This window comes from Pholis gunnellus (assembly GCF_910591455.1).
Source record: "Pholis gunnellus genome assembly, chromosome: 8".
NCBI lineage: Eukaryota > Metazoa > Chordata > Actinopteri > Perciformes > Pholidae > Pholis > Pholis gunnellus.
Window position 1 is genome coordinate 10,889,588 of NC_136534.1, and position 23,509 is coordinate 10,913,096.

A 23,509-nucleotide genomic window follows, 5' to 3' on the forward strand; every position below is an offset into this window, starting at 1 on the left:
TGAATAAGTACAAAAATGATAAGATTAGTTAATTATACAATTGGTGAGTTATTGATTAATCACTTGGATCTTGGTGGACATTTCAAAACCCAAAAATGAATAATAGATTTATTGTTTCGGAACTTAATCATCTGTTGACTCATGAACACAAATAGCAAAGTGGAAAAAGCAACCCAGCCACAATTACATTCATCCCCACACCGCTGCTGACACAGACTATTTATTGCATAACTAATCCCAGTATGTCCTGCATGTGTGTGTGTGTGTGTGTGTGTGTGCAACATTAATGAGTCATGATATGCTGGCTGCAAACTGAAAATGTCAACGCAGCATTGTAGTGTGAGTGTAGTTTTAGGGATATGCAGAAAAAGAGACAGATAGAAAGAGAGAGAGAGAGAGAGAGAGAGAGAGAGAGAGAGAGAGAGAGAGAGAGAGAGAGAGAGATCAGCCATTGAGACAAGACAAGTGGACACCAGAGAGACGGAGCATGAGTCGGTGGGAGAAGGAGAGGCGGTTGAAGGGCAAAGTGAAATGACTAAATAGATTGTAAGTGCTGTTTTGCTGATAAGGAGCCAATATTTGAATCAAATCAGAGGGGAAGATGTTTAATGAAGGGAAGTGTTTAAAAGCTGGTTCATCTCTGATAAAACTAATGCTGCTCGGATGACCCCATCTTAGCTTTTAATGCACTGAAATCAATTAGCGCAACATTTGTCCAATGCAGGGCATTTCTCTCCTCCTCTTACCCTGCATATCTCTGCTTCCCCCCCCCCCCCACTGCTTAATCTCTTAATGTCCTCATCCTTCTTGGCCCGTGCTCTAATGCTGTATTTTTAACAATTGCCTAAAAGCATACTTACACTACATGTTGACAGAAGGTTCCAAATGCTAAAAAAGGACCATGATGCTCTATTTTAATGTCTGTATGTGACAGTATGTTGAAGATTGTATGACCAATATAGGATAATCGAACCATCAGTGCACAGAAAAATCCATTCTGTGAAAGAAGACAAATGCTCAGTGGTTGTTGTTTTTCTTCCCCTCCATTCTTGCTCTCTCCGTCTTCCTTATCTCAGATTGGATGCCAGGTGGACTGCACCATGAAGAAATGCATTCTGTACATGAGGTACAGTCATCACACAACGTACTAACAGATTGTAAAGTCTAACCTGAAATATTTCTTTCTATAATTTCATTCTTGTAGTGTTTCCTTCCGTACCGTCTTTCTGTTCTCTTCTAGTATATACAGTACATACTGTATGGATGTATGCATATGTTGCATGGGCTTGTATGTGTGGTGTGTGGGTGAATGTATTCAAAAGATGAGGCTTGTGTATATCTGGAGCCAATGGAGCAGAAGAAACAAACACACACACACACACACATACAGTCCCGCTTTTATCTTTGAGTAATCAGGGATGGTGTAACTCAGTGTAACAGAAGACAAAGGATCTCGATGTTGCTGCTCAACAGGCTAACATACAGCAGCAAAAATGCAGTTGAGGTGAGATTTATGCTGATCAGACATGTTTTCGAACTGTATTTCTTGGTTTTGCCACAGTAACTTTAAGGAGGATTAACTGGTTGGTTTTGACAAATGTACGTCTGGTTAACCGGCCCACCTCGTTAAAGAGCAGCGCACGGCATTTGCTCTTTATATTATTAATTAAATTGCAGTACTTTTCGACCTGGGCTGCTTGGTAATTGTTAGCACACCATGCTGCTGCAGGTGTTGCTGTTCTCTCTCCATTAAGCTCTGTTTGGGTTTGCCACATTTTGGATCAGGTCTAACTATCCTCACGTCTCCTTCGGATCACCTTTCTCTACTTTTTGCCCGGGTCCATTTCATGATGACCTCTACTGCAAGGCAAGGATAAAACTAGGGCCAGTTCTTCAGATGCCATGTATTTAGCTATCACAGTTTATGTATACAGTACAGTACTGTGTGTAAGTTAGTCAGAACTGCCGACACAGGTAAGTTGAACATCAGCAGCATCTTGTATTAACTTTTAACTAACCTCTGCCAGTCTCAAGACTGTACCATACACATGGCCATCAAATCTGTCCAAACATCCCGAGAATGACCCTGAGCACAATTTAAACTGTTAATCCCCTCAGCTGCAGAGGGAGCCCACTCTTCTGTTTTCCTGCCATACGCCTGCAGTGGGAATTGGCTCCGAAGCCAGATTGGCTTTTCTGAGATGATAACGAGAGAAAGCTGAGATAAAACCTCAATCGGGCTGAGACAGGAAAGATCACGACGGTGAGAACAGCTCTGAGGCCAGCTTGAACTTAATCTGGTCCAGAAAAAAAGCCTCCTCACCTCTCTAAACTCAGGCAGAGAATTCATTTGTTTTACAATACATTGATTCTCCCGGGCAAGACAAGCTGCTGACAGTGCAGCTGAGGTCTAGTCCTGTAAACTCGCGCTGTGCCAAAACCACAGCGCAATGTGAGTATGTTGTACTTTTTCATAGTACAGCACGGCTCAGGGATAGAACAGCTAACACGGTGTACAGTCTGGTCCTCTTTCTGCAGTCTCAGACAAGACAAAATCCTTAGACGGCAAGTATAAAGTATAATCGTTACCAAACCCTGCAGAAACAAGAAAGTAAATAGCACTCACTGCTTAGGGAGTCAGATAGATAAGCTGCTAATCATTTTTACGTTCCACCTTTTTTTTTCCTTCAAATTATGGATCTCCCATTTTGGAGCAAACCATTCTCAGTAGTACAAATATTGCACCACAGTGCACCAGCAGCCATGGAGAGAATTAAGAGGGGCATCAATCTTCTTTTATCACTGCCCTGCTCATCGTTATGTGTTCTACTGCTCAGGGGATGAGCGTGGCGGGGAACAAAGGCGGCTGACAGTGGTACTTCCTGAACTGATTTGATTGGCTGGTCTCATCAGACCACAGCTGCAGCGAGCTGAGGCGTGAATAAATGTGGTGTCTGATTATGTTAAATTTCATGTTTTACTTCCTTTTTTTTTTATTTGTATTGCCTCTTGTTTGTTTTGTTTTCGGTCAGAACACAAAGTGTCCGGATATGCACAATGTGTTGAATAATGAATGACATATATAATGTACGTTTGATGATTAAAATATATGGTAACACTTTGGATGCTATAAAATTCGCATTCAGCTGCTGATAATTTGTCTTCTGAGTGAAAATAAAATCCTTCTTTTTCACAGATTTGGGTACAATCAATCACAGTAATTCAATATGTTTTACCTTATATGCATAATCTCTAAATGCTGCCTGTAAATCAGTGCCTCACTAACACGCTTCACACAACACAGCTGAGGCTGACCAAGTGTTCAAAGGGCCGGGCAGAGGGATTAACCGATTGTGCTTTCAGATTAGGATTATAGTCCAGGTTGGCAGTATGCCCTCCAACACTGGATAGATATCTGGGTTTTTAGAAACTAGACTCTGGTGGGAGTGATAGGGCGTGGTACCTCCTTTAACAGTGTCAGCCTGCAGGGCGTCCTCTAAGAGCCCTGTGTGTGTGTTTAGCTTCCAGAGATAAGAGATATTCACAAGGGTCCATTCATTCATCAGCACGGCAGCCAGACACAATGGGGAGAAGGTGTGTGTGTGTGTGTGTGTGTGTGTGTGTGTGTGTGTGTGTGTGTGTGTGTGTGTGTGTGTGTGTGTGTGTGTGTGTAGCTATGTGATGGTGAGCCAAGGTTTCTGGGTAAATAGGATCGCTGTAGACCACAGGGATGAAAAAGTGAGACAGAAAAAAACTAAAAACAGAGCAGGGGTGGACAGGTTATTATTTTTACAAGTCCAACAACAAAGAAAACCAAAGTGGAAAGTAAAAGAGAGAGAGACGAAGAAGAAGAACGCAATGGCTGAGACAAAGGCAGAGCAGGGAGAGAGGAGGAGGGAGGGGGAGGGAGGGGGATTTCGTTTTGGGCTTGTGTTGGCATTACCCATGGCTTCCCTCTGGAGCGGGTAGATAACATCAGTCAGCACTAATAACGCACACACAAACACACTCAATGCTGGACACTGATTTTAATGATAAAAAGACAATTAGTGTGGTTTAGATCATGAACGATAATCCCCCCCATGAGTGAGACAAATATCCTCGCATGATTAGAGTTATATAATCAAAGTAAAAATGACCAAAAGGAGACGTATTATGTAAAACTAACACTGTGTTTCCTGTCAGAACTCAAAAGGACGCTATGCATTTTAGAGGAATCAGAAAAACAGAAAACCTGAGAATGGGTAAAGTACCTGAAATTGAGTGGATCTTGCTTTAGTAGAAGCACTAGGTAGAATAATACATTTAAAGGTTTTGAGGAAGAAATATGAAGAGGAAGGCACCGTTTTCCCCCATTTCAGCAAAACAGTGTTGAGGAAATGTGTTATATTTCATGGAGCCAGGGTCATAAAACATCAATAGCCAGTTCAACATATTGCTGATCCGTCAAAATCCACACTCACGATGAGCACAAAGACCCAGAACACAATGAACACTACAGGGAGGGCATATCCTTTACAATGTACTCTGTTATATGGGATTTGAACCCACTATACTGTGAGGACAAAAATAATATAAAACAATCATATGCAATAAAATGAATGGAGGAAAAGGGTAGAAGGTTAGCAGTTTGCGGAAGGCAACGACAAAAACAGTAATGCAACATCAACTGCAAGGATGCCATAAAAACCAACCGTGCGGCAAAAAACATATGAGAGCGCAGGTTGAGAAGTCAGTGCAGTTCTGCTGAAAAATGTCTGCCACAGAGTCCTTGAAGGCAGAGACAAACTGTCCATTATCATACACATAACGCCACAATCCTCTGATCTGTATCGATCAGGTTTGAAACTCACGGTCTTGAAAACATGGGTTTAAAGTCTCATACAGGCAACCAAAATGACAAACAAGCTCCTCTGTAGGAGATTCATTTTCTATCACTCTGGCTTGAGTGTCTTGACAGAAAACATCGCATTGATTAGGCCCGATTGTGCTTGTCGCTGTTTGCTATGACATAGTGCACAAATGTTATTATCATCCAATCAATGCTGACTGTTGTCTGTGACCTACAAACCTCATTCAATTACATCCGACAAGAGCAGACTGACACTGTACCAACCAGGGCATTGCACTATAACACCCAGCAGCAACCTTTCCCACAGTATGACCAAACGGTGCTCACCAGGGACAGGACCAGTCAGACCAGTTCAGCATGGTCACATGTAGAAAACGTGCAGATTTAGAGCAAACCTCAAACTAAGACATCCATTGTTCAAAAAGAGCGCCATGAAGTAACAAGAGACCTTATTTTACACATTTCATCCAGCAGTTGAATCCAAACATATTGGAAGCCAGTACTATATTATAAAACCAAACCTATCAAGCCAACGACCTGAGGCAGGGTCAATTATATCACTAAGACTGTCTGAGTGACAATGACCCTGACCTATGAGGTAATGAAGATGAATGACTGTGGGCGGTGCTTGCATGGAGCCAGGCTATGCGGCTGGTTAATATCTCTCCAGGGAGGCTTTTGTAGGGCGTTGTGGACTGGAAACATGCTAAGCCTTGCTATAAAAAAAAAATCCCCATCTAGCTTGGCGGAGAGCAATACAACACAGAGTGAGACTGATAGATACTCAGCCTCTAAAATGTGACAGTGCGTGAGCAGACTATAGGACATAATGAGCATGTTCAACCTTCTTCTGAGGAGGAGGGCCACACTGGGAGTGTTCTTCCTCTCACACACATTATTGACAAGAAGTTACATGATGCACACACACACCGCTGTAAGCTGTGGTCATTTCAAGTAAATGTATACAACAGAGGCGTTTCTTCAAGCGTTGTTAAAATATTGTTGTGGAAATAATCTTTTCATTCTGGACTTTCACTGGGAAGGTTTGTTTAGCGTTTAGTGAATGTATTGATATTGATTCATTTATATTAATATAAATTTCATGCATAAATCTAATTATAATAGAGGTTTATTTGAGGCATGTGTGTGACTAGCCTTCCATGTAGCTAGTAGCAATGGAGAGCACTGTGGAGACCATGTTCACCGGTGTGGAGCTTTTTATGCATGGCTGTGCTTTGTGCTCTCTTTTGGTTCTTCACTTTCTCCAGGAAGGCAAAGAGAGCACTAATGAAAGAGACACACTGTAAATGGTTTGTTGCTCTACAACTGCAGGGAGGTCGTGCTGCTGCCATGTCTGCTGCTGTGCAATAAAGTGCTTAGTAGTGGTCAATGATAATCTGCCTTTACAGAGATATCGTTAGCATCGTGCTACAGTGCACATTCAGTTGCAGTGGCTTCAGTGTTTTCCCTCTAAACAGTGGTGCAGCGCCACTGCTAAATGATTGGCGCCGCTGCTAAATTAAATTCTCCCCAAAAGCAAAGAACTCACCATCTCTTAAGCAGCCATATGTCAGGGACGAGCTAGGATTATAGGTCGAACACTCCAAGACATTTCCACCGTTTAGGCTCTGCACACGCGGAGCGGAGGAGCGACAGGTGAAGTGAAGATGACGATGTCGGTACTGGTTACAAACAGGCTCAATAGTGAACGACATGCCAACGTGCTGATTAACGTGTTTTTATCTGTGTTAGACCAGAGAATATATATGTTAAAACAGATCAGTGATGCTTCTTTGCCCACCTTGTCCTCCGTGAAGTTTGCTGGAAGTGATGAGCGTTCTAAGTGGTGTGAGCTTAAAATTCGACATTGTTTGTCAGCAACCAATCATATGATAACTTAGGACGCTTTGATTAATGTGGAATGCAGTTAACACAGCAGTCATCATTTTGTTTTAAATAAAACTCTGTATTTTGGAAAGAAATGACGGGAGTTGCAGGCGGACCAGCTTTAAAACTGACGTATCATATAAATAAGTGCTGTGAATCTAATTTACACAAATATGAAGAGTGGTTCATGTGGATTTAAAAAAGTAACAGATAAATATTTAAAGAAACTTTAACGTGTTGAATTTGAGAAAGGAATTTGGTGTGGTGTTTTGTTTTCTTACCTTGTAGGGCTGTATTTTTTTAAATAAGGAAATGAGTGTGGTTTTACTATTCAGTAACTTGCTAAATGAAACAAAACCAACAAACAACAAAAAAAGCATTGTAACATTTTTGTAATATCGCCCACTCCTAGCTGAAAGACTGGGAACTGTGGTCCTTAACCGGCTCAATCAGCTAAGTCCGTCCCAAACATTTTCAGAAACCAAACCACTCAGAAGGAGGCTGAAAATAGCTGTCTGATAGCATGTTGTGGATGCTCGGTGCGCTAAGATTAGACTCCCCGACTAACCTAAACTAGCATCTGCATTCAACCTCTGAAAGACAGCTCTAGTTGAACTGGTCACAGAATGACACAGCAAATGAGCCTCAAGTTGAGAAGAATCACTGTGAGGTGTTTTTTAGGATCTTTCATCCTATTTGAATGCAATCACACAACACATTGCACTGTTTGATTAAAGAAGTGCACCTAACGAGATTATTTCAGACTGAGGACACTAAATATTTAAATATATATTTCTCAAACATTTGCTGATTCCAGCTTCTGAAGATGTGCGGTTATTCTCTGTTTTCTATCATAATACATTTTTCTGACAAACAGAAACGAACACCTTTTTTAAATCATTTAGATGTTAAGAGAAAACCAGCTGAATAATGTTCTCATGATGCCACCGTCACCGTCACACGTATCCTTCTTTTTGAGTATATTTTGTCTTCTGTTATTTAGTAGACATAACAGTATTGTGCAAACTTGAATTGTTACATTTAAAAGTCAAATAACACATTAATTCATTTTCTGTTTAAACTGAATCCTCTTCAATATTTTAAATTAAACCTCACATTAAAATTGCAATAGTAAATGTAATTGCCAGAGTCTAATATGGTCCATTTAACAAAACACAAATCATCAAAGACCACACTATAGCGGGCTATACAGTCACCGAGGTACACAGGAAATGGTGACCTGTTTGACACTTTTGTTCTGCCTGGTTAGCTCTGAATGCCCCCAAATTATGACAATAGTCAGCTCCACAGCATATATGGTCAGACACACAGAGAACCTTCAAGCAGAGTTAACTGTTTAATAGAAACAATGATTATGTGCCAAACAGCGTTATAACAGTTTGAACTCGGGCCGAACCTCGATTAAAGGACAAAGATGTTGTGTCCTCTCAACCAAGCAAAGCTTTAAATGCACACTGTATATATGGTTGTTGTCACTCTGCTCCAACCACAAACCCCAAAATACAAAAACCCACTGAATGACTTTGAGGATAAAAAGAAAAGAGGGAAAGAAAGATTAACCATGAAGACACTTTAAAGGCACAGAACAGAGAAAAGAAATGCTCTCCACAGAATTGTAAACTTTAGGGTGTTCAAACCCTCCACTGGAGAGTGATGGACTCTCACAGCGTAGACAAACAACATACATGTTGCATGTTTAAAGATGTCATCTGTGACAGAACACAATGCCAATTAGCAGTATATCAAAACCTATTATATTCTATATATACACAACATAGACATTACAATATGTTCCACCATTAACCATCATATGAATAAAAATACAAATACATCTCCCTCTTTAATAATTATTTTCCAGGTCTTCACTCTTAGATCATCATTCTGTGATCACAGGAAATGATAGAGAGCGAGCAACCAGCCACAGCTAACAGTACTTAAAACACAAAGTTGCAATAAAGTCACGGCTAAAACTTTTTCTGTAAAGAAAGTAGCCACACTATATATAACTTCAACAGCCTACAGCAAAGACTTAATACCAAAGTCTGTTATCAAAGGGAATTCAAAATGTGGAGGATACTTGCTCTGCAGCCTTTAAGGAAGGAGTTTTAGCACCACAACAAAAGAAACCAGTGCAGGCTCCCATGAGAGGACATTACAGGTGATCATCAGGGAGTACAGAACTGGGACACTGCCCCTAATGATAGACCTCGAGGTTAATGACAAGGAGCGAGGGACGGCAGGAAAGACGAGTTGGACGAGATGTTAGGATTTGGTGGGTTCTCAGATGTAAGCATGGCAACTTAAACATTTTCCACCTTCGGACTACATTACAGCACTCTTAGACTGTCTCAGACATATTAGTGTTCTTAACATACGCACAATATTTGCAATGAAATACAATTATTAAGGATCAATTGCTCTTTGCTAACAGTGTGGTTCCCATGACTTTGTTAGACTGGAAAATGGCCAAACTTTCTGTTGGCCTTCTATTGAATTATCCTACAGCAGAGTCATGTGAGGAGAAGCTGCACGTTTGAGGAATCTAACAGGGAAAAATACAGAAGGTCCGCTACAGTGTGCACACATTAGTTTTCACAGAGACAAATGTGTGTGTGAAAATATGTGGTCAGGACGATCAAGGTCACAATCAAGTCCAGAAGAGTGCAGGAAAGTCAGAGGGACTAAAAAAAAGACTAACTTCCTGCGGTTTAAAAGTGGAAACCACACTTCAGCACAAAGAAACATATAAATATAGAGCGCTGTTGTGATGCTGTGATGCACCATTTCTCTGGTTAGATAGCTACACCCTGTTTTTGTGTTAACAGGCCACTTAACAGGATTAGAACTGGGACCATGTTTTATCATGTTGTATCAGTGACACAAAAACAACAACCTAGAGCCCTAATTTTGTGTGACACAGGACGGTTGCACGACGGATTATTCTCTGCAGTGTAATATAACAGAGGGACCCATTCTGAAACAAAACATCCTAGTTTCAGACATCGGCTCTACCCGCTCTTCATCGTCTCCAAAGTAAAGTAAAAATAAGATTAAAATCAGAGCTACTCCAGATCTAATTGTGCTGATGTGTAGCAGGTTTGTGCTGTGTTAGTGCCCCTCCCACATACAAAGCAAACAATGAGATGCAATAAAGCAGTTAACTATTGGTGACAGTCTCTGGCTAGGACACACACACACACACACACACACACACACTTTCCTTTATTCACACCAGGAGATCAAGAGGAAGTTTTGACACCACACCAACCCTCCAGTGTTGTAGTTCTAAATGGGAGCCAGGGATCTGTGAATGAGTAACACTGCTACGTGAGTAATGGCAGGACAACACAAAGCATTATGATCTCTAGGTCTGACCAAATGTTTGGAGTCAAGCTGTTTAGCAATCCTATACCTCTGTATGAACTTTAATTGCCTTGTGACACTACGTTGTGTTCCAATCTTTTAAATGACATGACTTTGTGCTGAGTCGTCTCTATTTCTTCCAGCTTTACACTCTGTCACTGATGATTTCTGTCTGTCACACTGCAAGAGTTTTACAGTACACAGCTTTATGATTCCGCATCCCCTCTGCCCTTTACAGTACGTCTCATTGCCCGTTTTCCTCTCCCTCCGTCTCCCATCCTCCCTCCTCTCCCCTCGCCTCTTCCCCGGGGGTGTGTTTGATGGACTGATGTTATTATCTGTACCTCCTTCATCCCTCCGTCTTCAAAGGAGGGAGATGACTGTATCTATCAAGCTTTAGTGTGCTTAAGAGACGCCCTGGGCACTGTAGTGCTCCACTCCCAGTCTGAGCAAAGCTCCGCGGGAAAAGGGGGGAGAGCCTTGTGTGTATTTTACAAATTGATAGAGAAAATAACCATATTCATCCCTTCATTATGGGTGTAGTTTATACTGTAAATAGATGCCCTGCATTGTCTGAAGTAAATCAAACTCTCTACTGTATGCGGACAAAGGAAGTTCAATAATCACAATGGGTACAATTTATGTATCAGGCAGCTAGATTTAAAATCTCTAAAATGCATTACATGGAGTTTAACATCATGTCAAAGTGGTTTAAACAGACAACTCTGTTGTGTTAATACAGTAATATTGTCTGAGGTTAGCAGATTAAATGTCACAACGATAGGCGTGTGTTCCACTCTCAGCCACAGGAAGCAGGCAGTAGAATTAGTCAATGAAATGACTCACTTTTTTTTCTCTATTAGTCACACAGATTACGTGATTACTCTCCAATAGACAGCGGTGCTATCAGTATGATCCGTTCAGTGACTACGGATTAATAAAAACAGCCTTTGGCACATTTACATTAATGGTGATTAATGGGCACCGTCACTACTAAATAATCCAAAAAACAATTAAATAGGTTTTTGGGGTCCTGTTACTTAATATTTCTCTGATTTTATTACATCTGTGATCACAGTAGAAAATAGAGTAAGATAAAATAAAGTGGAGCTGAAACTGCATTTCTGAAGTTATCAAGTCAGAAAGTAAATCTAAACTCTTAAAGGAGAACTCCTGTGTTTTACAAATGCACTTCCATGAAGTTGATGGACTTGTGAGAGACAAGATTGTAGTTTTCACAGGCTGAGGAGTGACCCATGTGACGAGTAAAGTGGTCTTAAAAAACACCAAATGTTGCTGCGTCGTGCTTGTACACTTCTTATAAACACTTGAGACTGTGTTTCACTTTACAGCCAACATTACAACATCTGATCCCAAATTAATCTGTCAATATATTGTTCTTTCATGATCATGTCTGACATTAGATACGATAACACTCACAGGCTAAAAGTCCATCACATGTTTGTTTTCACTCTGAGCCACTTCCTGTATAATTGGCCTCTCAAACTGTGTTTTTCTGCAGACCAACAAACACTGGTTTATTTGTTCAGTCCGGTCAAGCAGTGCGTTGATGCAAACTCTCCGAGTCATTCTCATGCTCTGCGTCTGGATGAAATACCAGAACCACTCCACTGGAATTCCTCACTTCTCAGTACTGACTCCCACTTCTTTGCATTGTTTTGTGTCTGTGTGTGTGTGTGTGTGTGTGTGTGTACCACTATAGCCTCTGTTTCCAACTCCCACATGATGACATTGTTGTCATAACCACGTCAAGAGAGTTAGCCCGAAACCAAGCACTTGACTGGACTAGATTATAAAGAATATGCAGTTTTGTTGTGTTGTCTCGCGTTAGCAGACGGCCAGAAACACATGCTGAAAAGTTAAAAACATTGTTCAACAAACAACCAAAAAAGGCATAAATTCTTGTGCATTTCTTAAGCATTAGTGTATGATCAAGAACACCACAAATCAGTATGAGCAACTCTCAGAGTCCTTAGAGGGAAGCTTAACTTATTTGCATAACTGTGGTCGTTCTCGTGATGGGTATACATGCAAGGCATACATACTGACGAGTTGCCTAGAGGTGCATCCCTATGCAGTTCACTACAATAGCTAATCCTGGGGCTACTTTCTGTTGACTTTAGATTAGATTTTGAAACAAGAGTTTGAAAAGATTTGTGTAAAATTCAAGTTTATTTAGAAGGCTTTAGGAGGCTCATGCTGCTTCCACTGATATAGGTTGTTTTGCCGCGTTTCCCCGATGTCTTAAACAGAGGTTTTTATATAGCACAGGCTCTCAAAATGATGCCAAACTGCTGTAATAGATAGATTGAACACTATTAGTGATAAAAGAAGTGAAAAAAATAGTTATATAGTATTTAAAAGTACAATACAAGAGCGATATCGGCTGCTTCCAAAATCAGAATTGACTCAGCTGACCTGTACACCGGCATTGATTTCTCAGGCATACTTCACTCTATCAAAGCCAATTGTTTTTTTAAAATGACTAATGACATGTTGTGATATGATTTGAGAGAGTTTAAGCCTAGGACAGCATCATTTCAAATCAATAAAAGTGATTTTTCTTTCAGGTGAACCTGAAATTCTTTTATTTGAGCTGTGTGTTATATTCATTCAGCATTAATTAGTAACATCTACACTGATATGTACATATATAAAAAAAACTATCACAAGTGTTAGTGTTATAATTCCATTGAAATTATTCAAATAGACCTTGTAGTTAGTGAGATAAGCCCCTTAGAGTGTGGGTATGACATTTTCGAGCAGAGGTCTCAAAATAGGCCTAGGGTTTAAAAGGTTATTAAGAATAAGTAACAATTTTGTGACAGTCCTATTTACTAGTAATGTAAATTAGAACATGGTGAAGTTGATATTTCACTCTGAAAATATCCTCACACAGCGCTTTATATGAATCTCTCATGTGCTGCTATCACTGCGATGGCTCCAGATTCCAGCATTAATAGTGTGTCTCCACAATGATTAGCTTGAATGAATTGACAAGTGCAATGTTCTTGCATAGGAACTCGCTCTCTCCTGCTGCTTCCCACCTCAGCGTGCTCCCAGATCATTGAGCGAGTACAAGAGAGGTGAATGTGAAGTTCATCATTTCTGTCTCTCACCTCTCTCTCTCTCTGCTAATGTCCCTTGATGACATATTTAATTCGCTGCAGTAACTACAAATGCCTGGATATTTAAGTTAGAGGTTATCAGGCCTACGGGTAGTTCTGTAGTTCTGTTAGTGTCGTACGGCATCAAATCCTAAAGCAGACAACCTGGCTGTGCAGGCCTGTTCACAGCGCTTTAAAACGTTTCTCTTCAAACTCATTTCTTTGTCTTTTCCACACAGAGCTGTATAACTAAAAGCTTCTCATTCCACTGAGAGTCGTATAGCTAAAAGGCTCCTGCCATTTCCACCCAGAGCCGCACATATTAAACATTGTGCAGATTCATTCACAGCAAAGGAAAGCTTTCTGATTGAACCATCAAACTTTATGGACCCTGCTCGCATACTGATTTACTGAGGGAAATTTTCCGTCTGAGCTGTCTTCCGCTTTTAATCCGCTTCAAGCCCAGAAAGAGCCAATATGCATTTTTAATGATCTACCAGGTATTAATTATTTAGCATTCAGTGTATGAACTGCTCCGTAGTTAATGGCCCGAGCTGCTATCTTACCCTGGCCAATAGACACATAGTCCGGGCCAACATGGACACATAGTCAGAGGTGGGATGAAAGAGTTACCTCGGTATTGGGCCAGTGTGTTTAACTTTAGCTGCTGCTTTTATTGTTTCAGCATGACTTTTCATTAAGAATAAAGAGAGACTTCAAGGGGAGGCGTGCAGGGAGAGACTTCAGACAGATACAGTGTGAAGTAAAAGAGACAGTTCTGAAAGAAAACAGGAAGTTAGTTTAATGTAGTTTGGCCCACTGTCTAACACAATCAGCCGTAGCAGCAGCAGTGGCTTACACTTTCCAAGGATATCATTACCTCTGATGTCGGTTGGAAAAAAAAACCCCAGAATCAATAAAGACAGAACAGAAAAAAGACGCACTTTATAACTCTAGAACTTGCCTGGGAAACACCACATTTTCATGTTTTCTTGAGTATCAAACTAATCCAGTCGCAGTTGTCTGCACACCAATGCGTACACTGCAAACAAGAACAGCATGCTTATTGGGCACACTTTTAATGTTGCTAATTTGCAGAATGTAAAACAATATAGTGAAAGGAAATATGTGGCTAAAGGTGTTGCCTTGTTTAACTTACTGAAGCCATGAATCTTTTCCACATTTGAGTCTGATTCATCAAACTGCGATAGATCATTAGTTATTCAGATCTCGTGCAACACTTTCTTGTTCAATTTGCAAAGGACTCTTAAACTTTGGCACACATAAAGCCCACAGAGAAAATCCCACAACCCAGATACTGGGAAGCATACTGGCAATCAGCTACAAACCCTTCTGTGTTGGAAGAAACCTCTCTGCATCTAATGACGCTGGTTCCACTTGAAGTGAATGTGACCAGCGGGCTTGAAAGATATTACTGCTTTTGGCAAACTGTTTTGGAATTCTCCCATTACAACACGATGACCAGTCCTCAAACCAAACAAGACCTGCAGGGTGATGTCAGCATTGTTTCCCCACAATCTCTCCAACTTTGATATGCACGAGATTACCCCAAAATCAAAGTGAAACTGAACTTGAAAATAAGTGACAATGCAGTGAAGTGATTAAGTGGTTGAAAAGACGAATCTCTTTCAAGTGCTGAAGAGAGAGAGAGATGAAAACGGAGAGCTTTTGATGTTCCGAGATGAAATCTGTACATTTTAAGAGCAGAGATACGTGGGAGAAGAAGAAGACAGGCGAAGATTTAACTCCCCTTAATGCAGAAGTAGCATGAAAGCAGAAGGAGTTGACTCACCAAGACTCTGTTCTCCGTCTTGTCTCCTTTGATCTCCAGTTTGACTCTCCTCCTCAGTGACAGCTTCACCTTCCTCCCCACTGCATCCCTCACGCTCTCTACACAGAGGAAATGAGAGAGGAGATACAAATAAGGTGAGATTCAGTCTCGACACTTGGAAAGTTTCGCACTGATGTGCATTGAATTGGAAGAAGAGAATAGCTGCCAAGTGGTTAATCATGCATTGCAATCTCGTTACTTTGTAGGCTCTTTCCACAGTCTTAACACAGGCCCGATCTGAATCATGACCTCACGTTGAGTCAGAGTTTCAACACTTTGACCTCTACGGCAGAGCACAGATCCGTGTATTTCTGCCACAGGGGATGATTCTCCATATCCACTGATTAGTGTTCCAATTTTAACACACCGCCAGAGGAATGATCTTTCTTCTAGTTGTCATTTAATTTGCGCATCATGAATCCCTCTTCTGAAGACCGATTCCTTTGTGTCAGATGTCAACACATCTGTGGTGAGATGTGAAACAGCCACCAGTAATTCTGACATCAAATACACACACATACAATCTAGTGAGCTGAACAAACTGTGTGCATCTCCTCACATACATACTTATCTTTAATAATTAGAACTACCATACTATTATGATAATAGTACTGAACAAATGAGGAAGGCGAACAGAAAATGAATGAAACAACAATTTTGATGATCACTTCATCACGCCAGGACATTTATCAAGCAACCAGACTAATTGTGCAGTCAGACCGCATCGGCTTCCCATTTATCTTCACATTGACCCGCCTTCTTCGATTTGGTCAGATTGAACAATGGTTTCAAAGTATTAGGGCTCTCCGATGTCCAGCAAGTTTGAGGGACGGGGTAGGACGGACCTCTCATTCACGTAGAAGATTTATTTATTATCTTTGTCTGTAGAAATAGCACAGCAAAATAATACAAATACAACAACATATTGCTGTAGCCACACTACAAGAAGTCAATTTCGCCTGGTGAAATCTGACAGCATTTTAAAGTCTCTAGAGAGTGCTTTGAGCTAAATGCTAGCATGCTAACATGCTCAAAACAACAATGCTAACATGATAATGTTTTAAGTCTACGTTTAGTGTGTTGCTTAGCATGTTAAAATGTGCCAAATTAGCACAAAACACACAAAAAAAGTGCAACTGAGGCTGATGTCATTAGTTTTGCAGGTATTTCTTAACAAACTTAGTAATTGGATCAAAATAATATTTGGACCATCTATGAACATATCAATACCGACACACAGAGCAATATGCTGAGTGTGTGTTCTGCTGTTTGGTTTGATTGTTCACACCCAGTGGAAGCCTCCACTGTCAGGGAACTGGTGTAGAGAGCAGATCTGGGTCACTCACCCACCACACAGCGGCTGATATAGTCTGCGCACACGTGTCTGAGACAGAGATGGGTTATGTGTGTGTGTGTGTGTGTGTGTGTGCATCGGAGCTGGCATGTGTGCATCCTCTTTGCCTACAGGCTTCCACAAACCATCATCAGATCAAAGTGAAACTAATAATTAGGTTCATCTGCCAGCCTTTTCTCAATAAACTCTATGGAAAATGTGCACCATTTCCTACTGCAGCATTTCTGCAAAACTACAGCCGCAGACAGCCAGCATCCACAGAGATTCCTCTTCACAACATGAAATCTAGTTCGTCTGTTTTAATGAGACTGGGCAGTGTTTGGTCCCAGACAAAAAAAAGAAAGAAAAGCCCCCGACAGACTCTCGTATATCATTTTGCTCCTAATTCAATTGTTCTGCTCATTTATTAAAACTGTGACAGGAGTGGACGTTTTACTAGCCAGCTGCCCTGTGGTTCAAATTTGTCAGTTAAGGCATGTGCACTTGGTCACGCTCGAATGCATTTCAAGAGAGACTCGTGTGAAAGGTGGCGAAACGGGGGACCTTTGGCCTCGTAAAAGGGCTCCAACAAACAATTCACAAGCCCATTAAGTCGGTCGCCCATTTATCGATCCTCGGACAATCCAAACTTGTGTGTTGATTGTGTCACAGATGAGATCTGTGGTTTATATCTTTCACTCCAGAGAGTGGCTCATGGCAAACACTTTGGAATAGAGGTGACTATGAGCCCAAAGAATTAATTTGGTCATTATCTATCAACCTTCCTCTCTGTGTATGCAAAGAAACCGAGAAAGAATTAGGAAACGTTGACAGAAAAAAACAGTCTAGATTATTGCATTTAACGCCAGCCACTATCTGCTTGTTGTTCTGACCAAGTTCAATGACGAGCACCGACAGGACCGCCGAGAGAGACGAAGCCCAAACTGTTCACTAGTATCAGCTGAGCTTTGCTCTGCAACAAACAGAAACCAGTTTACGAGCAGTAGCAAACGCACACAGCGCCTCAGGTGAAAGGCCTGTAAGCATCCTTAGCATACCGAGAACTCTTCAGTGTTCAGACAGTCCAACACACAGTCTCTGTTGTGACGCAGCATGCCGCCACTAGCTGCTCTGAGATTACAGCTTCAGCTGCCTGTTGAGCTCTGATTGGTAACATGAGTCATTTCTTTGCCTTATGTCACTTAAAAGAAAAAATATCTTATTTCATTCAAAAATATTTGTGTGAGTCTGTTTCTCCTGCCATGAAGTGTTTGAGTGCATGTCAGTGAAATGTCTTCTTAGTTGGCACACAAACACCTCACTGCTCCGTGTTGGTTCTTTTAACTCAGTTTTTGTGGTGTTTCCATCTGCAGCATCATGCTGACATTCCTCGTACGTGCCGGATGCCAAGAGTGAAGTTGTATGACGCTGAATCGCCAGCAAACAATGACTGGTTATATACTCCTCCAGTCAACACACCCCATGGCAGTAGCATCATGACAAACCAAATTCCTGCCGTTAAGTGTGCCGTGTTGGGAAAAGTAGTCAGTCAGAATCAGGGCAATTCTTTGAGAGAGGGGGTGAAGATAGAGAACCTGCTGACTGTAAATGAAAGACTCCGGAGGCATTGTTAATGAGGTGGACCTCGTGATTACCTGGACAGCTAGAAAAAAGACTAAATGTGCACATCCAAAATACTTTACAGAGATCAGAGGACTCAGATTAACCGCATTGACCCACTGCCTGGTCATTTTAAATTCTAGCTTAGATCCCAAAGTGTCCAACAAATGTGTGACACAGATTTTTTTAATTGATGTACAAGAAATTAGTCTTGAGTTTGAATATTTTCCTCATTGTAAAAATTGTGTGGCTTCAGAGAAGAGCTGGAACAAGCTGATGCAGAACATACAGCCTGTGATACCGTCAGACAGAGGCGATTTTAACAACCTTAAGGTTACTTAAGGGGGAACTGAAGGTTTTAACTTGATGTTTAACAGGTTAAGAGAATAGGAGACACTATGTCATGTACACTGTACACACTTTTGTCTTCTAGTGTCTGCTAATTCTTATATTGCAAGAGCTCAAACAACAGGCCCGATAACACAGAAACAAAATGTATGATAGTTGTGTGAGGATCCGGATGACTGAGTAGAATAATCGACTGACTGGCTGAAACATTCTGTGAATGAACGCATGCCTGACCAAGTGACTACATGACCAAGCATTTTCCTTTAAGCCTCATCTACGTTCTGCTATTTTTGTCTCCTTCAGAAATAAATGCAGCCAAAAGAGCATTGTGGGCTCGAGTGTGTGTGAGTGAGAGAGCTTGTGCTTGTTCAACATTGCACTGAGCTGTTAAAAACTGAGCTACTTTGCAAAAACAAAGAAAACTCAGAGCTTGAGCCAAACAGGCTGCAGGACTCTTAGGTACGTCCACACTCAAGTCAGTACAAATAAAGCAAAAGAAACATGGCAGGCTGAAGCCAAGAGGGCAGACCTCCAGGTTAGTTATGTGAGAGCGGACCAAGGTTACTGCGGGATAAATTACCCTGCAAAGTTATGTGAGGTGACATCTGAACTATCTATCTTTTCTTCCAAATATAGGCTGCAGTCCACCTTACATCAACAGTACAAGCGCCGTGATCAACAACAGCAGTGCTCCATGTATACACAGCTTCAAGCTTTACTGCAGCTGAAGCATTTACAGGCTAGGGTTGTTATGTTATGAACAGCCTGTTAATACTGTGCAAAGTAACGTCTGGATGTGGCATGGTTCACCCTTTGGAAGTGCGTTTTAGTAATCCCACTGTATATTTTGAAGAGAGATATAGTAATCATCACAATAAGAATATTACAATTAAAGTGTGTGTGTGTGTGTGTGGGGGGGGGGGGGGGGGGGGGGGGTTGTATCAACACTGTGGGAGATAATAGCATTACTATTGTGTCTCAGCCACCATACGTATAGAAGACACTCAGACAGACACTAAGGAGCACATGCACGCGGTGAGTCAGGGGTATGATAGAGGCGGTATCAGTAATTGTTCCAGGCTGGACACATGGCTACAAATGATCTGCGCTTACCCAGAAGCTCTTTGGGGACCTCTGACACTTCTTCGCTCATTTTGCTGAAGGTAATATCCAAAAAACGACGAAACGAGTTCAGTCAACACATCGGGAAGCCTCGGTTTACGAGGAAACAGGGAGCGAGAGAGAGAAAGAGAGAGACAGAAGTGTCAGGTGGTGCTGCCGCCGCCGCCGCCGGTGGGTTTGTCCCGGTTACATGCTCCTCTCCTCCGCTCGCGGTGTCCGGACAATGTGCCCGCGTGAATCTGTGTGCAGTGTTGTATGCCGAAGAAAGAGTAAGGAAAAAGCACCCGCTAAAGTCCTCTCAAAATCATGTTGAAAAGCAGCCGATTCTGCGCCTCGGGGAGATGAAAAGACCACCGCTCACACACATCCTCCGTGCCGTGGCCCTACCGTAAAGCTGTCGGTGATACAGTAGCCCATCAGCCAATAGTGGAAACCGGGGCCCCTCCCCGTTCGGTGATGCGACAGTCAGGGAACCGATGCGATGCCGGAGCGCCGTGGCGTGGCACGGGGGGGGGGGGGGGGGGGGGGGGGGGGGGCGGTGGTGGTGGTGGTGGTATCAGCCCGATATCATTGAGCGGGCTACAATAGGTAGTGGTTCCAAAGCTGGGAACCAGGGACCTCTAGCGGTCCCTAACGGGGGCTGATGGGGGTCCTGGTCCCATGCCTGTGTTGCAGCAGAGGATGAAGCTAAATAGGCTACATTACAAACACGAGGCTACTCCCAGTGGATACATCTTAATATAGACATATAATTGGAGATAAATACAGCCCTCCTATGACTAGCCTATAATAACGTCACGATGATATCACGACTACGAGTTTAAATACACTCTAAACCCGTGGGAATATTTTGGGAATGTTGGCCAATAGAATTGTCCCTGCAAAATGCTCTTTTATTATTAAAATACTACTACTACTACTAATAATAATAACAATAAAAGTAAACAGGTACATAAATGAATGAACAATAGTTAAATAACTAACTTTACTGTATCTTATAGGGTTTGTAAAAGTGAATTATTTAGTATTTATGATACAACGAGGTAGAGATGGAAGATGGCGACACCGTGTGGTGATTTGGTTAAATTACAGTCAAGCACAGATTTCAACATACCAATATACTTTATTTAGCTGCTGCAAGTGACATGTAAACGTTTTCAGTTTGATATCGCACAATTTGACAGAACTTCATACATTTTCATGAAAGAAATTTCAGTTATAGCTCACTTTCATATCAATACGAGTTTCTATGATGTACTAATGTAACATTTGCAACAATGTGATGTTCACTATAATATTTGCATATTTTACTTGTGGAGTTTCTCTCAAGTTTACACTCGACAGTTAATAATGTCTTACTCCTTATAACCCTGAAGTAAATACTCTGACCTAAGTTTATAAAGCAACACTTGAGTATTTTTCAACATCTTGGCAGCCTTCATTAAGTATCCGCATGCAGGCAATGCATGCACTCCTAATTAACATGAAAAATATGTTGAAATACCTGTTATCAAATGGACACAAATGCCGAAATAAGAGCCAGAGGTATATTGGTAATGCCATGCTGTATGTACCATGGACTCTGTTATCTAAACATCTAAGAGTGGTAAGGTACAGTTTGGACTCTGCTGCTTAATCTCTTTGAATATTGTCTCAAGTTTTTCTGTCAAGGAGCAGAACTGTGAAGCCTTCAGCATCTTTGGCAGTGCTTTCAGCTGCTCCTCGGGGGCCTGGGCCAGCCACGCTCTGATCTGATCCATGAGAGGACCCCTCTGTTTGGGGAGAGTCCCCTCCTCTGACTTATGAATGTACCTGTTGGAGGGAGATGATGGCTTATCAGCGTCTATGTATGAAGTGAATTTACAGGTGAAGGGATTAGTTGTACAGAGGTAAAACGACGGTTTAGACGGCTATAGACTCACCTGGCAACAAATCTCTTCATTTTCATTACACGTAACCTGTGCATACTGAAGAATCCTGAGAAGAATGTTCTGAGCGTCTCACCTGAAAAAGAAAGTTATAGCGCATGAGTTTTAAATGCAAACTTTTTCATTTGCCCTACCAAAGAATGCTGTCATAACGGTTAAAATCAACTGTACAGAGTACAAGTACGCACTGCCATTTGTAAGATCCTCGCAGTAGCCACACATTTTATCCTGGTTGATTGAGCCGGGGAGAAGGGCAATCTGTCCGCTTGCGCATTCCTGGTGTTTTACGCACGATTCCAGCGCAGACGATGAGGTAGAGAAGTAGCCATCGGAACACCTTTCACAAACAGTGTTCGCTTGTGACGTACCTAAAGAAAACAACAATGCATTTGGGGTCATTACAATGTTGTAAAATACCGTTGCGGCTCCGGAGAGCCCACGTGATCGCGCGTGTTTCAACAGAGTTTTTACTTTAACCTTACATTTGTCTCGGGGCTGCTACTCCTGTACAACATTGGTTGATTAATGGATCGTTTTTTTTCCGTTATTTCTAAACATTCAGAAATGTACACAAGGACATGTTTTCATTGATGCAGCCTCAGGATGCACATGCACTGCAAAATTGACCCACATGTGTATTTTAATATATCTCTCAGATAGAGCAAATCGATGACAAAGTTCCACAATAAACTATCTTTTCTCTGTGACATACCTTTTGTTTGAACACCGTGTCCGGGTCCGCACTCTTTGTGTCTCATGCAGGAGTCAAAGAAGCCAAAGAAGCCGTCTTTGCACCGACAGACCCGGTTGCTGATCGCCGTGCACTCAGTCTCCACCTCCTGGTTCACTGTGCATAAGTTGCTGCAGTAGAGACACTTGGGCAGGTAGTTCCACAACTCCGTGTAGAGGTTGCTTCTGCACGGCGCGCACACGGTGGGCGTGGTGGCGGTGCAGTACTTGGTCATGTGCGTGCCGGGTGAACACATGTCACAGATGAGGGCTTCCCCGGTGGAAGAGTCTCGGTGCGCAAAGGTGGGAGTGGATTCCACACCAGAGAGCAGGAGCAGCACGGGCAAGAGAAGCTGAGGAGAGGCACGTGATTAGTCAGCCTACTGCTACTGCAGCCTCTGTGTTTGAATACAACTATACTGCCTTGTATCGGGCCCATCACTACTACGAGTGCATTTACTACACATCTTATTGGCAAGCAATAACTTTGCAACCACCACTATTCCTTTTTCCTTGAAGGACACAAAACACAATGATAAAAACCAGGATTATCACAGTGATATTATAATGATACTGGAGACAAAGAGTGAGGTTATAGTATTATAGTTAGATCACATCAGATGAGTTTCTTATAGCCTCGTCATCATCATCATCAGTTGTAATCTGATAGGCCTACATATCTGGGTCATACTTTATGACTGAATGGATTGTCCATTGTTACTGTAACTACATTTCAATTAGTTTTTTCCACCTTCTTTGTGCAACAATGTAAGGTGAATAATAAAAAAAAAAAATTGGATTATTTTATACTGCCTATAGATTTTTGCAAAAGACAACAGTTGACAGCAGCAGCATTTGCCATACAACTCTTTACAACATACAATACGTCTGCCAGATTGTTTTCAATCAGTGTGACTGCCAGAGATACAATTAGATTGAAATGTCTTGTTTCTGTCGAGATACTGACCTAAACATATAAAGAGTGCTGGCATCAGTCGTAAGAAAAAATATACACTATGACAACTACAAGGCCCTGATTAGAGTGATAACATTACATCAAGAAAGCAATTTCCTATAAAATAAAAAAAAGCCACAAACATTTCTCTAGTCACTCATTTCGATAAGGAAAGAGAGAAAAGTAGGTATTTATCCTATGTCAATTTACAGTTTGAGAATTTACATAAAACCTTTAAAAAATAGTTATTTTCATCAAACATAATCTAAAGCATCACTAAACACCATGTATGTGTCTGTCTCTGTAGTTTGTATCATCTTAAAGGTGTTGCGTTACGCAGAGTACTCACCATGCTGATGATGTGCATGTTA

At 41.5% G+C, this 23,509-nt stretch overlaps 2 protein-coding genes across 2 annotated transcripts in view; both read right to left on the reverse strand.

Annotated features, from left to right (window-relative positions):
- The window catches only part of LOC306700329 (F-actin-uncapping protein LRRC16A-like), a gene marked incomplete at both ends in the record, with an annotated part of 60,942 nt that extends 41,385 nt beyond the window's left edge, over positions 1 to 19,557 (reverse strand). Inside the window, 2 exons of the mRNA XM_079165321.1 lie at positions 15,065 to 15,162; positions 19,518 to 19,557. Of these exons, the coding sequence (XP_079021447.1) occupies positions 15,065 to 15,162; positions 19,518 to 19,557 (138 nt within the window). The remainder of the gene's footprint in view (positions 1 to 15,064; positions 15,163 to 19,517) is intronic.
- A 1,085-nt stretch (positions 19,558 to 20,642) lies between these two features.
- Positions 20,643 to 23,509, reverse strand: LOC306699521 (tumor necrosis factor receptor superfamily member 5-like). Its single transcript, XM_079164155.1, has 5 exons — positions 23,488 to 23,509; positions 22,167 to 22,536; positions 21,643 to 21,822; positions 21,449 to 21,530; positions 20,643 to 21,338 (listed from the first exon to the last, which is right to left on the reverse strand). Exons 1-5 carry the CDS (start codon positions 23,503 to 23,505, stop codon positions 21,116 to 21,118), a joined length of 873 nt encoding a protein of 290 aa, XP_079020281.1. The 5' UTR covers positions 23,506 to 23,509; the 3' UTR covers positions 20,643 to 21,115.